At 35.6% G+C, this 13,406-nt stretch overlaps 2 protein-coding genes across 2 annotated transcripts; one reads left to right on the forward strand and one right to left on the reverse strand.

The window, feature by feature from the left end:
- Positions 1-4,270: 4,270 nt before the first annotated feature.
- LOC127969158 (vacuolar-sorting protein SNF8) lies at positions 4,271-7,922 on the forward strand. Its single transcript, XM_052570928.1, has 9 exons — positions 4,271-4,300; positions 4,490-4,570; positions 4,656-4,706; positions 4,797-4,935; positions 5,554-5,658; positions 6,507-6,579; positions 6,654-6,795; positions 6,872-6,946; positions 7,029-7,922. The coding sequence occupies exons 2-9, from the start codon at positions 4,517-4,519 to the stop codon at positions 7,164-7,166; spliced, it is 777 nt and encodes a 258-aa protein (XP_052426888.1). The 5' UTR covers positions 4,271-4,300; positions 4,490-4,516; the 3' UTR covers positions 7,167-7,922.
- Positions 7,272-13,277, reverse strand: LOC127969151 (calcium-binding and coiled-coil domain-containing protein 2-like). The gene is made up of 14 exons (XM_052570915.1): positions 13,109-13,277; positions 12,553-12,755; positions 12,352-12,454; positions 11,167-11,327; positions 10,875-11,000; positions 10,275-10,355; positions 10,055-10,170; positions 9,909-9,978; positions 9,552-9,707; positions 9,256-9,441; positions 9,038-9,124; positions 7,955-8,117; positions 7,845-7,870; positions 7,272-7,765 (listed from the first exon to the last, which is right to left on the reverse strand). The coding sequence occupies exons 2-14, from the start codon at positions 12,727-12,729 to the stop codon at positions 7,604-7,606; spliced, it is 1,614 nt and encodes a 537-aa protein (XP_052426875.1). The 5' UTR covers positions 12,730-12,755; positions 13,109-13,277; the 3' UTR covers positions 7,272-7,603.
- Positions 13,278-13,406: the final 129 nt, after the last annotated feature.

Consider the following 13,406-nt stretch of genomic DNA (forward strand, 5'->3'; position numbering starts at 1 on the left):
TCGTTCGCGGTTGTGGCTTCAGTCGAATTCAATGAGGCGCGGTGGTTTATGGGATGAGTAGTTCCTGTGCTCGAAATGAAAATATGTACACAGTCTTGTACCTTTGACTCTTTTTGGATTTTCTCTTAATTTTTTGATTCGAAATTATATGTTATATGCTTATGAGTTTCAGCCATAGCTGGTTACCCTCACACATGCTCTAAAACTCTGTAGATACGGATTTTTTCCGAAAGTCAATGGGAGAAATGAATGGGAAATTTACTTCCGGCACCAGAGCTCTCTCAGGCTGTGGGCGGGACTGTGATCATACCATAGACAGTAAAAGAAATGGACACAGCGACCCCATTGGAACTCAATTGAGACAAGTGAAGCCCATTTTTAGCGTTTTTTAGCACTCCTGTTTCTGACGCGCAGACTCAAACGAAGCTTGACGTCAGCAACCTGTCTGCCAGATGTAAATCTTCTAGTAGCTGTGCGTGCAAACTGCCATCGTTAATCTTGCAGAGACGGCGAGCTTGAGCGGGGAGTTCTTTATCGTGAGTGAGCAGGAGTAAGTATTCTGATTAATTATTGTGTATAGTATTTTAAAATGTAACGCCAATACGCCATATTAAGTTAATTGCCTGCGAGCTTCTCCTCCTGTCTGTACGGTAATGTGACAGAGAGAAGAGTGGTTATGACGCAATCGTTAGCCTATTTTTTTACAAAAACTGTTTATATGGGGCCATAATGTAACATAGAAGGTAATGGAGCCCTTTATACATTGTCGTGTATCTTTAGAAATAAATAATGGACAAACGGAGTCTTTAAACGCCTCAGATGTAAAGTTATTCGCTGTCAAAGTGACACCAAAATGAATGGGAGTCAATGGGAATGCTAACGCAAGTGAAGTTCTGCTAAAAGATGGCAGCCCCCACCCGACTTCAACTTCCGGTCATGTTCCTTGCCCCCTGGATCATACTGTGATGCTCTAGTGTTATTACTCTGCTGCTGCAGTTGCCACCGTTCTGTTTGTTTCAACGCAAACTGCCCCCTGCTGGCTCGGAGCAAAATGTCAAAGGCGGGGAAAACAAATGCCTCGAAGTGTCGCCCCGCACCATCGTCCAGACTGCTCTCTGGGGTTACTTGGAGAGAGGGGTTACATAAGCAAATATATACAGTTTCAATACATACCACATAGAGACACTGTTGAAGTCGTTGCTGCTGCTGCTCTCGTTCAGTTTCAGCCTCGGGATCTAATTCTGGATCATAAATAAACGGCTGAATCTGACTGTTAGCCATGGTTTGTTTTGGGTGATGTTTTTTTTTCCTCAGGGTAATGTCACAGCTTCCAAACGCTCTCAACGCAAAAAAAGCCTACTCGCGCTCGTGATTCTTTAGCTCCGCCCACACGTCACGCCTCCAGTGGCTCGTGTTTTTCCGTAAAAAATCGGCACAGACTATTTTTCTCTTATAAATATAATAAAACTAAATACTTTTTGGAGATATGAAGGATGCAGCTACTACTCTATAGGTACTCAAGATTAACAGGAGATTGAGTGAAAATGAGCATTTCACCCCCCTTTAATTCTAATTAAATTTTTCAGTATCATAAATTATGGTTTGTACTTTATTATCATTAATATTAGTCACCCAAAACGGAGTCATTTGTGATTTGAACATATACTACTGATCCTCTCCTAACCACTTTGTGAAATATATCCAACATGGAATACATTTGAACCATCCAGAACAATGTGGGTGGGCTTGATGTGTAAACCTTGCCATGCACATGCATTTAAAATGAATAAATAAACGCTGTAAATTTGTGCTCATTCACATTCTCTTGGCCTTGCATACACATTCTTTCACTGATGTGGTAGAACTGATGAAGTAAACATTTAAACTCATTTCAGCACATCGCATCAGTATTCAGAAATCATTACTAGACTGGTAGGACATCTAGTGGTGACCATGTGAAGCTACAGGTGAAAAGGCCACATATTAAAAATACGTTTCACTTTGAACCCAGACAGTTTCAGTGACCTAAATGTTGTTGTTTTTCAGTGTAAGACAGCAGCAGCACATTCTAACACTTGAACAATGAGGTAAAAAAAAACTTGATTGCCTTCAGATTTATAATTTTTTTATTTACTGGAGGATGTGATTCTTCTTGTCTTCCACCAGCTGTATATGTTCTTGATGCTCAAATTTTGAGAGGGAGCTCATCCTGTAGGTTCTGTACTGTATGACTTAATGAACCTGTTGTGTTCGCTGATGAGCAGGTGTTTCATAGATGGATCACTGACATATTGTACAGTTTCTATTTTCTCCTCGCTTCTGATTTTAATCTTCTCTTTCTCTGCCAGTTTACCAATGAGGAGAAAACCCTTTTGCTGGTTGATTTTGCTACTGCATTCAGGCTCCCGTAGACTATGTCTCTACATTTGTACCTTCAATTTTGCTTGCTTTTTTGGGATTGTCTTTTTTATCCTTTTTTTTTCTAATCTGTGGCTTTTGCATCGTTGGCTCCACTGTTCATCTTTTACAGGTGGTGGTGGAGTTGCATATTCAGTCTTTCTTTCCTTCTTTTCTTGTCTCAGATCCAGCTCTACGATCATTTCACTCACTCTCTTACGCTTTTCAGGAATTACATCTTACTACAACTACATCAACCTTTTTTATCACAGAATACAACAAATTAATGTGTTTAATTTCTCTGGGCCTTTTTTTTCCCAGCAAATTGATCTGCTATGTCCTTGGTGTTTTATTTAAGGCTTTGTGTATATTCTCAGTTGAAAGAATGGCTTCTTTCGATAGTCTTTCAAGAAAAGAAAATTAAAATGAAAGAAAGAGAATTAAAATGGTGCAGGTGTCACTGAAGCTGTGATACAGCTGTGTTGTTTTTTTCAAATAGTCAGCTACCAAACTCACAAGGTTTTTTTTTTTTTTTGAGAGAGAGAGAGAGAAAGAGAGAAAATAGCTGTGGTGCAGTAACCCTGCATATTAAGGATATTTTCAAAAATTTCATACGAATCATATTCAAATAGGCTAATAAATACAGAAATTGTTTATTTTATTCTTTGTTTAGAACATAATTTTAAACGTTGTGTAGTTAATTAATAGTTTGAATAACAAATAATAAAATATTAAAAACAATATGAATAAATGCCATTCGGAAAGTAACAAAACAAATTATGTGGTAAAATTGTTTTTTTGTAAAACATAAAAAAAAACTTGAATGTGAATTTAACAGAAAAAGGAAATTAATTGATTTGAATAAAAAATAAACAGCTGAAAACCCATCATGCTTATTTTTATTGCTAAATATGATCCCCCATAACACCATACTACTCGCATTGCCTACTGTTTTTCTCAAAGGCCTACTATACGTTAGTAGGTAAGTGTGTCCTTTTTTCCTCTTTTCTACTGTTTACAGCATGAAATAAACAAAAATCAGAAGACTTATTAAAAAAAATCTGAACATTTTAAACAAAACAAATGTCTCCTGTAATCGATCAATCAGTGTTTTGAAAATTGTCAATAAAACAGCATCATAACAGTTGTATTAACATAATATTTACCGAAATGCAAACAAAATAACTTTGCGAACATCGTTTTATTTATTTATTCATATTTTGTTTATTTAGGCTATTTATTTTTTGAGTACATGGAATTTTCACATTGATCAACTTTTTTGTGCAAAATAACTTTAATCTCGTAATTTTGACTTTATTCTGAAAATATTATGACAAAAACACTGCCATTTACTAACACAAACATAGCCTACTCTTGGCACAGAGGCCCAAAATGTAGAAAGACTGAAAGAAATTAAATAAAAATTACTCACTACTCACATTTTAGTTGTAATTAGTTTTATTGAATTACCTTTCTTTGAGCAAATTCATACACAATGTCCTTGTTGTTTAAAATTAAGAACAATACGTTGCCTCGTTTTACTTTAAAAAGCCTGCAGTATATATAAAATTAAGAAGAATACATTAACTCTTTTTAATTTAAAAGTCACCCTCTGCGGACCCCTAATCAGCCTGGGCCGATAGGACACCCTACCGTGGACTATCGACACGCAGTGGCCACTGTAAATCCGCGTGACCAAAAGTGAACATGGAAGTGTTCCATTTGGGACAGGGCCATACCCTGCAAACCCAGACGTTGTTCTCCAGACCGACGGGTGGCGTTATCGGACACATTCACCAAAATATTACTGTCGAGATCTTAGTCGTGTTTAGAAGAGAGAGCACAGAACGTGAATGTTTTCTTCCTGGTTTGTTTGGAACGTTGTAGAGAAGAAGAGCATAACGTTAATTGAAAGGGAGCGTCCCTATTAGTTTGTTTTATTGTAATATATTTAATTTAGTTAGTCTGTTTTGTCGTATTCTGTCTCGATGTGTAACTATGTAGCTCGTGAGCTGTTCAGCTGACTAGGAGGTAAATTACTACAGTTATCAGAACAGGGCAATAAAACAGTTTCATTTTTGTATTATTATAGTATTGTAGGGGCTTTTATTGAGGCATCATGCACAGAAGAGGAGTAGGAGCTGGAGCGATCGCCAAAAAGAAACTTGCAGAGGTATGATGACATCACTTCTGCGAGATTTGGGAACTAGGCAAATCTTTTGGCATATTCATACAAGCTTATTTGTTTACTGTCACAGGCAAAGTATAAAGAGAGAGGAACTGTCCTTGCTGAGGATCAAATTGCACAGGTGCGTGTAGTCTACTGAGCAAACCACACGGATGTAACTTAAAACAGCACTGACCCCATTATAATCAGACCCTGTGTGTTACCCTTGTAGATGTCAAAACAACTGGAAACCTTTAAGACCCATTTGGAAGAGTTTGCCAGCAAACACAAACAAGAAATCCGTAAGAACTCTCAGTTCAGGGTGCAGTTCCAAGAGATGTGTGCCACCATAGGAGTCGACCCACTGGCATGTACGTGTCCTATCAGAAATGTTCCCCATGAACCTGAAATTGATATGCCTTTTTTAAATGTTCATGGGTCAAAGACGGCACGACTCATTTTTGCTCAGAAATAAATATATAGAAATAAATAAATACATAATTGGTGGAAAATATACACACACAATTAAGCAGGACACATTCTAATGAATGGGGGGGAACTTCTGGGTTGATACTTGCAAACCATTTTTCATATTTGACCCTATATGAAAACTGTGTGGATGTATTCTAATTATTATATAAATTATATTTATAATTAATTATAACATTAATGTCAATTATAATAATAAATATTCCATTTGTAAGTAATTATAATTATACAGAATTTGTATGATTTATTAGGGATTAAAATGCGGATACATTATAATTACTAATAAACTAGTGTACATGATTAAAGATGTATTTATAATTGCTTATATTTCATTCTTTTCAGTTTTAATGAAACCTGTGTGGATGATTTATAATTAACTGATTATTATGTATAATTTAATTTATCGATTAAAATGATAAATAATTCATATAATGATTAATCATAATTTCAAAGAAAAAGTTATATGTCCTTATGAACTTTTTTTTGCTGTATGTGTGCAGCTGGAAAAGGATTTTGGTCAGAGATGCTTGGAGTTGGAGATTTCTACTATGAGCTTGGTGTACAGATCATTGAAGTCTGTTTGGCTCTAAAACACAGAAATGGCGGTAAGTTTTGCCAGTTTAAAAGTGTTAAAGTGATAATTCAGTTTTACATATTATCAATATTACAGGCCTGTGTTTTTATCTTGAAGATAGTATGTGTGTCACAAAACAAACTGCATATTCTCATCTTCCATATATTTTAAATACTTAATAAACGGCTTTCTGGTATTCTTGATTCTCATTATTCAATCATGCTTTCAGCAATCAGATATATTTCTAAAATATGATGACCATGATTTCCTTCTTCGTATATAAAAACACATTAAAAGACCCGATCAGCTTGTCAGTGTTTGACAGTAATGAATCTAAATGTGACCCTGGAGCACAAAACCAGTCATAAGTAGCACGGGTATATTTGTAGCAATAGCCAACAATACATTGTATGGGGCAAAATGATTTTAATATGAAATTTGAAATGAAATTTTTCTTCTATGACAAAAATCATTAGGATATCAAGTAAAAATCATGTTCCATGAAGATATTTTTTACATTTCTTACCATAAATATCGAAGCTTAATTTTTTATTTATACTATGCATTGCTAAGAAACTTAATTTGGAGAACTTCAAAGGTGATTTTCCACAATATTTAGATTTTTTTTTTTGCACCGTAAGATTCCAGATTTTCAAATAGTTGTATCTCAGCCAAATATTGTCCTAATAAAACAAAAATGTATGGAAAGTTATTCATTCAGATTTCAGATTATGTTTAAATCTCAATAAAAAAAATGTACACTTATGACTGGTTTTGTGGACCAGGGTCACAAATGTCTAATATGACTTTCTAAAACTATCTCTATGAAAATAACATATAAATGTAAATATTAACCAATGAATTACTTTATTTTTGCAGGTCTCATCACACTGGATGAACTTCACCACCGTGTCTTGAAAGGAAGAGGGAAGTTTGCACAGGATGTGAGCCAGTGAGTGTATATAGTGTTCTCTAGCTGTTCTGAACACATGAACTCTCTTACCAACCATTATCATCGTCACTCAGGGATGACTTGGTGCGGGCCATCAAGAAGCTCAAGGCTATGGGAAACGGCTTCGGGATGATTCCTGTTGGAGGCTCTTATCTAGTCCAGTCGGTCCCAGCAGAGCTCAACATGGATCACACTGTTGTCCTTCAACTAGCAGAGGTAATCAATACCAAACAAAGCCTGAGACCTTTACACTTCCATGACGTCAGATCTGATTATTGGCCATGTTTTACAGAAAAAGGGCTACGTGACAGTGAGCGAGATCAGAGACAGCCTCAAGTGGGAGAGAGAGCGGGCCAGTCACGTTCTTGTAAGTGTACAGGAAAAACCAAACGCCGCTCGGAATGCTTTCTATATCATATAGTAATGATACCTTTTGCGCTGTTTTTCAGGATCACCTGCTGAAGGAAGGCTTAGCATGGCTGGACTCCCAAGCTGCGGGAGAGCCACAGTACTGGCTTCCTGCTCTGTTCTCGGAGCTGTTATCACGGGACGTTACGCCTGAGGAGGCCAACCAAATGACACCTTGAGAATAAGACGTTATTTTGTAAATAGGTTGTCTTGGTGGATAGAGTCCAAGGTCAAAGAATGTCGCAATGTTGCAATAAAAATGGAGAATAAAAACATCTATTCAGTCACATTTCTCACAATATGTTTATTATTCCAATGCCTTATTAACCACTGGAAAAAGTTTAGGGAAATAAGACCATGCCAGTTGTTGTAATTGTATAAGTGCAATCTGTATTATATCTCCTATAAAAAAAATATATAGATGTATATTGAAAATGTGGTTCCAGTTTATTCAGTGATACTAGAACCATGACCTAATAATAAGAAAAATCGTCCCTATTTTAGATAAGTAACAGCTAATAATAAAAGATAAGCGCGGCATATCTAGAAAATCCTGGACTATTCAGTGCAACCTTACTTTCCCAAAGACAGTATAGCAGATGAATAAAAAAATGGACTAATCCTCATGACTATAGACGTGATCTTCAAACTCCTGCTGCTCCATATCATCACAGATCAGAGTGCAGAGTGGACAGATTTTGTGAGACTGCTCATGTTCTACCAGTTCAACCTCGTTGATGCCAGGAAAGACCACCCGACAATGCTGGCAGACCCTAATCTACACATAAGGAAATGCATACAGTTGAATCATTTTGACCTCATTCTTGAAATACTGCATTCATTAAAAAAGTAATTACCTGTTTATCTTGATCAGAAGGATTTTCTATAATGCAGAAATGAAATCTGAGTTTAATAAACTTGGAGAAATGCTTCAATTTCCTTTTTCGTTGACTGTTCTTATACCAACCTGTCATGTCATCAATGTTGTCATAGAAATGAGAGTCAGGTGTTTGCTCCAGGGAGTCCAGTTGGCTTTGAGGGTTGGATATCTGATCAGACATTGCAGCAACAGATGCGACCTGGTAGTCAAATATTGTTCTTTTAAGCTTATTTATTTCTGCTTGCAGTTCCTAAAGATAAAAAGAAAAAAGTCTTCATGAAATAATTGACTGGCATGTCGTTCAGTGCCCCACAACATCTTTGGTGTTAATATTTTGTAGAAATGTCTTAAAATATGCTACTGTTCAAAAGTTTGGGGTCAGATTTATTTTATAATTTAAAAAACATTTCAGCAAACAGTAATTTTATAAGACAGTACATACATTTATGTTACAAAATTTTATATCCTGAAAAAATATATATATTAAGAAGCAAAACATTTTCAACATAGATAATAAGGTTTCTTGAGCAGCAAATCAACATAACTGAATGATTTCTGAAGGATCATGTGACACTGAAGACTGGAGTAATGGCTGCTGAAAACTAAGCTTTTCTATCACAGGAATAAATGGCATTTTTTAAGGAAGCCCGTTTCTGCCACTAAATAAAAAAATAAAACAAGGTAATTGTGACTTTTTTTCTCGCAGAATTGTGAGATATGAACTCGCAACTGTGAGAAAAAAGTCAGAAAATGAAGTCGCCATTGTGAGAAAAAAAAGAAAGTCAGAATTGCGAGATATAAACCTTTTTCTCAGAATTCTGAGTTTTAATCTCACAATTCTGACTTTATAACTTGCAATTGTGTGTTATAAAGTCAGAATTGCAAGATATGAACTCACAACTGCAAGTTATAAAATCAAATTTGCAAAGCTATAAACTCGCAAAAAAAAAAGTTAGAATTGTGAGATAAAAAGTTGAAATTACCTTGTTTTATTTTTTATTCATTGGCAAAAACAGGCTTCTATACATTTTAAATTACATTAAAAATGAAAAAAAATTTAATTGTAATAATATTTCACATTATAGTTTTAGACTTCATAACAACCCCAAACTTTTGAACGTGTAGTGTAGCTAACAGTGATGTTTAATGTGTCATATCAAAACAGATCACCTCGTTCCTTTCCACAAGCTTCTCTCTGTCTGATCTTGATGTCTCTGCCATTTCATAAATTTTGTCTTGTGCCTGCTGGAGCTGTACCTGTAATGACAAATTGTGTGGAATCAGGATCGAAATCTTGATTATTATTCCTAAACGTACTAACAAAATCAAACTAAAGTTGAAAATAGGAGGTAAAAGATTGAAAAACATGACACTGAATTGAAAAATACCTGGATTTGATTGGATTTCTCATCCTCTGTCTGTTTCAAGGTTATCTCCTCAAGCTTCCTTTTCACTTCCTTCAATTCCTGCTCGGCGGTTTCCGCACGTTTGCAGGCGTCTTTGCAACTCTGCACCTCACAGCGAAGCAGCCCTCTGGCCTCTGTCAGCTGACTGAGCAGCGCTTGAACCTGTATCTGAGTCACAAAGAGGACAATACTTCATGAAAATAGAGGGGGGGTTTTTTGTATTAATGGTTTGAAGTCTTCAAACTTCCAAATAGATCAGCCTCAGTGACAAGCCTCACTTTACAGTTATCTTCTTTCTGTTGGGCTTCATGCTCTAAGGATGTTTGTAATGCTTTGTTTTCAGCCCTCCGGTCCTCCAGAGTCTTTTTTATCCTGAGCTCCTGGATTTCAGCGTGCAATTTCTCATAGTCTTTCTTGCTGCTTTGCACATCCACCTAAAACAGAATAAATGTGAAGCATCCTAGACCACAACCTTTTTTGCATTCATTTGGTTGTGTTTTCTTTTCAATTCTTACTCTGCCTTTGTCTTGGTTTTTGTAATGTCATGAATTACGAAGCGTCTTTGTTTAGAGGCACTATTTTTTTCTTAATTATCATTAACATTAATAACACATATCAAGAACACATTTGCAAACCTGTAGCAGCTTGACTTGGTCCTGTACTTTGTTGTAATTTTGCTCTGCTTCTTTCAACAAGGTGTTTAGCCTGGAGAAATATAGATACAAATATGCACATAAAGATGCACATAAAACATGGAGATTTCCATATTGAGGACACTCACCTGAGGACTTCCCCATTCTTGAGTTCAAGCTGTTGCTGTAACTCTGTCCTTCCTTTCTTAAGCAAGCAGATCTTTTGAACAGCTCTATCGTACTTTTCTTGCAGAGATGTCAGTGACTGTGAAGAGTTTTCATTATAAAATCATACAGATTAAATTACAGAGACACTGTAGCTAAAATATCCAGCTGTGTCAGTGTCTCCACTGGTTGTTCTTTCTTTACCTCTTCAGTGCAGTTTAAACTGGGAACATCTGGCAGTGGTGGTTCTGGTTTATCCTTTGACTTTGAATCCTCTATGGTGCTCTGCAGTTTAGTATAAAGGCACATTTATAACCAGAAATAAAATTTAAGAAATAAATATTAAATAAAATATAAATATTACATACACAACTTAAATTAAATTTGAAATGTTGCCTTGACAAATAACTGAAATTATAAATGTTAAGTTCTAAAACCAAAACTGAGAAATAAATACATTAAAATAAAATCAATTAAAGCTACAGAAATATAAAAAAAAACTAACAGAAATTACAAAAGACAAAAATTTATAAAATTACTATATACAACTAAAATCTAAATTAAATTAACAACTGAAAATATAAAAAGCTAATTGAATGCTATTATAAATACTATAATAAAATATAAATAATATATACAAATAATTATATATATATATATATATATATGTGTGTGTGTGTGTGTGTGTACTCAAAAAACAATAGGCATTGGCTTTCATTGCAGAAATCACAAATACTATCAAAACTATTGCAAATAATAAGTGTTTACATATGTGTTTAATACAAGAAAGAGAGTCAGACTAACCCTGAGACGGCAGATCTCATGCAGTCTTTCACCCAACTCTTTTTTCAGGATCACATTTGTTTCTTTTAAAGACTCAATTTCTTTCACAAAGTCTTCTTTCTCCTTCTCTAGCTTTTCTGCCTGCTCCTACTCACAGGGACATTCGATGAATGCTTTTTTGGCCAATTAGTAATATTAATTTTAAGCTTCTAGCAGAAAGTAAAGGTACAATAAAAGTACAAATATCAAAATATCAAAAATCTCAAATACCAAAATATCAAATATCAAACATCAACTTCCAAAGGAGATGTACCTGTGTAGTTATGACTAACAGGTCCTTCTCCAAGCTGCAGTCAAGGCTTGCTTCTGCTGGGTTTTGGAAGCAGAATGGGGTGCTGGCTCCTTTGACATGACCAAAGCTATCCACATAGCAGAACTGGTAAAACTCCCCATCATCCTTGGGCAGGTAGCTCTCTGAGTGAAAAATCACTATCATTAGAGTTTAATATATAGGACAGTGGTTCACACCACAATATTCAATGGCCCTCTATATAATAAATTATTAACAGAAACTGGCAGTGTTAAAATAAGTAATTAACCACAAAAGCAGTTTAATTAATTTAATAATTATTATATTATATTAATAATAATTAAAAGTACTAGTGGGCCTAAGCCACATAGCTGAGACTGATATAAGGATACACCATATTGGTTATTATCATCCAGTAGTTTTTTTATCTATCTGTACTACTGTTTGATATTGGGTATTTGATTGTTAATTTTGGATATCTTATTATAATTTATATTTAAATATTTAGGTCTTAAAGTTTTTTAAAGTTAAAAGTCTACTCTCACTCAAGTCCAAGAGAGATATTTGAATGTTTATATATATATATATATATATATATATATATATATATATATATATATATATATATATATATATATATATATATATATATATAAACTGCCCTTGCCCTGCCATTTTCAAGTAATCCTCACCATGTGCATCCCACACATAATTAATTGCCAAGAAAGTGGCACAAGGAAATCAAATCCTTCAGACACTTGAAACATCACAAGATCACTTGATTTAGGACCCTTGCCCTGAGTAACATGAGCAGTACCCTAGCCTAGACGTGGACCTCTGAAGTTCGTGATTCAGCCTTTTAAAATAGCAGCACAACGTCACATCCACAGCATTGGTGCACATTAATTACACTAGGGCTACAACTAAAGTTACCAAAGACATGATAACAAGATAACCTGAGGGGGACACATCAAGTCCCCTTTTTACATTCAGTTTCCAGCCGTATTGAATATTTGCATGTCACAACCATGTTTACAATTTATAATAATATTTCAGACATTGTTGTAAACCTCGGTCTCGCTTCTTAGGTTCTGGCACTAAAACGCAACTCAGTTAATGGGGCAAAATACTGGAAAGATTTGATGGGTAAAACAGAAACCTAAAATGTGCAGTGATTGTGATTCCTACCTGAGAAAACCACTTCTAGCACAAGTGGTTCAGGTCCGACGTGGTCCAGGGAAGGTACCACCCATACGTAGGTATAATACTTCTGTGTTGAATTCCAACCAACCTGGGCCATTTGACAGATTACATTTTATTTATTTATTTATTTTTTTTGAGATTAATACAACACAGGAAATATAGTGCATGCTGTTACTTCTTACACACCTTATAGATACCGATCCAGTCCCTCTGGCTTGGCTCCAGAGCACCGGTGATAGTGTACCGGCAAGTAACCGCGGTGTTCGGCGGATATGATGGAGGAACATCGTTGAAAACTACCTGCGAGTACGATGAGGTCTCCACTATAACGAGGGCCGTCTCTTCCTCCGTTCCGTCATTCATCCCGGTGTTTACGTGGACACAGTCACCTTTCAATGCCCCAAAAGATTATTTTAGTCAAAAGCTTCTTTAAGCTTTGTTTTGCAGTTGTTGAGTTATTCTTTCACTTTCATTTTTCTAAGGGCGTAAGGAGGACAAACAAAAGCGACTCGACTGACATCATGCTAGATTTATTTGATTTAGCAACATAGGTCTGTAGTTAAATCTAAATATTGTTTAAACAGAGAAAAAAAAGTGTTTAAGTAAACGAGATACGGCTTGTAATCTTGAAATGAAAACTTTTTAGTTTAAAATCAGTATAAAACATTGGACAAACCAACGCTTTGGCGTGTTAATTTGGTGATATTTTCACAATAAACAACTTCCATGAATAAAATGTTACCTGAACCTCCTTCTGTCGCAGTCCAGACCGTGTTGAACAGGCGTCGAGATACACAGCAGCTGCTATAAATGGGAGCAAACTAGTAAACACTATCTGGGAGATGTAGTTCTATGCGCAGGTCGGTGCCACCTACGACGGTCCAAATATAACTACAGGGGATTCCCGTGTATTATGTCATCTAGAGCTATGAGTTACAGCCTCATCGAACCTTCTGTAATAGTCGCATAGGAGTCCCTCATTTGTCCACAGTGTGAAAAGATGGATGTCAAAATCATACAGTCATTGTTGGAAATCGTTC

The sequence above is a fragment of the Carassius gibelio genome, chromosome B12 (genome assembly GCF_023724105.1).
Source record: "Carassius gibelio isolate Cgi1373 ecotype wild population from Czech Republic chromosome B12, carGib1.2-hapl.c, whole genome shotgun sequence".
Lineage (NCBI taxonomy): Eukaryota > Metazoa > Chordata > Actinopteri > Cypriniformes > Cyprinidae > Carassius > Carassius gibelio.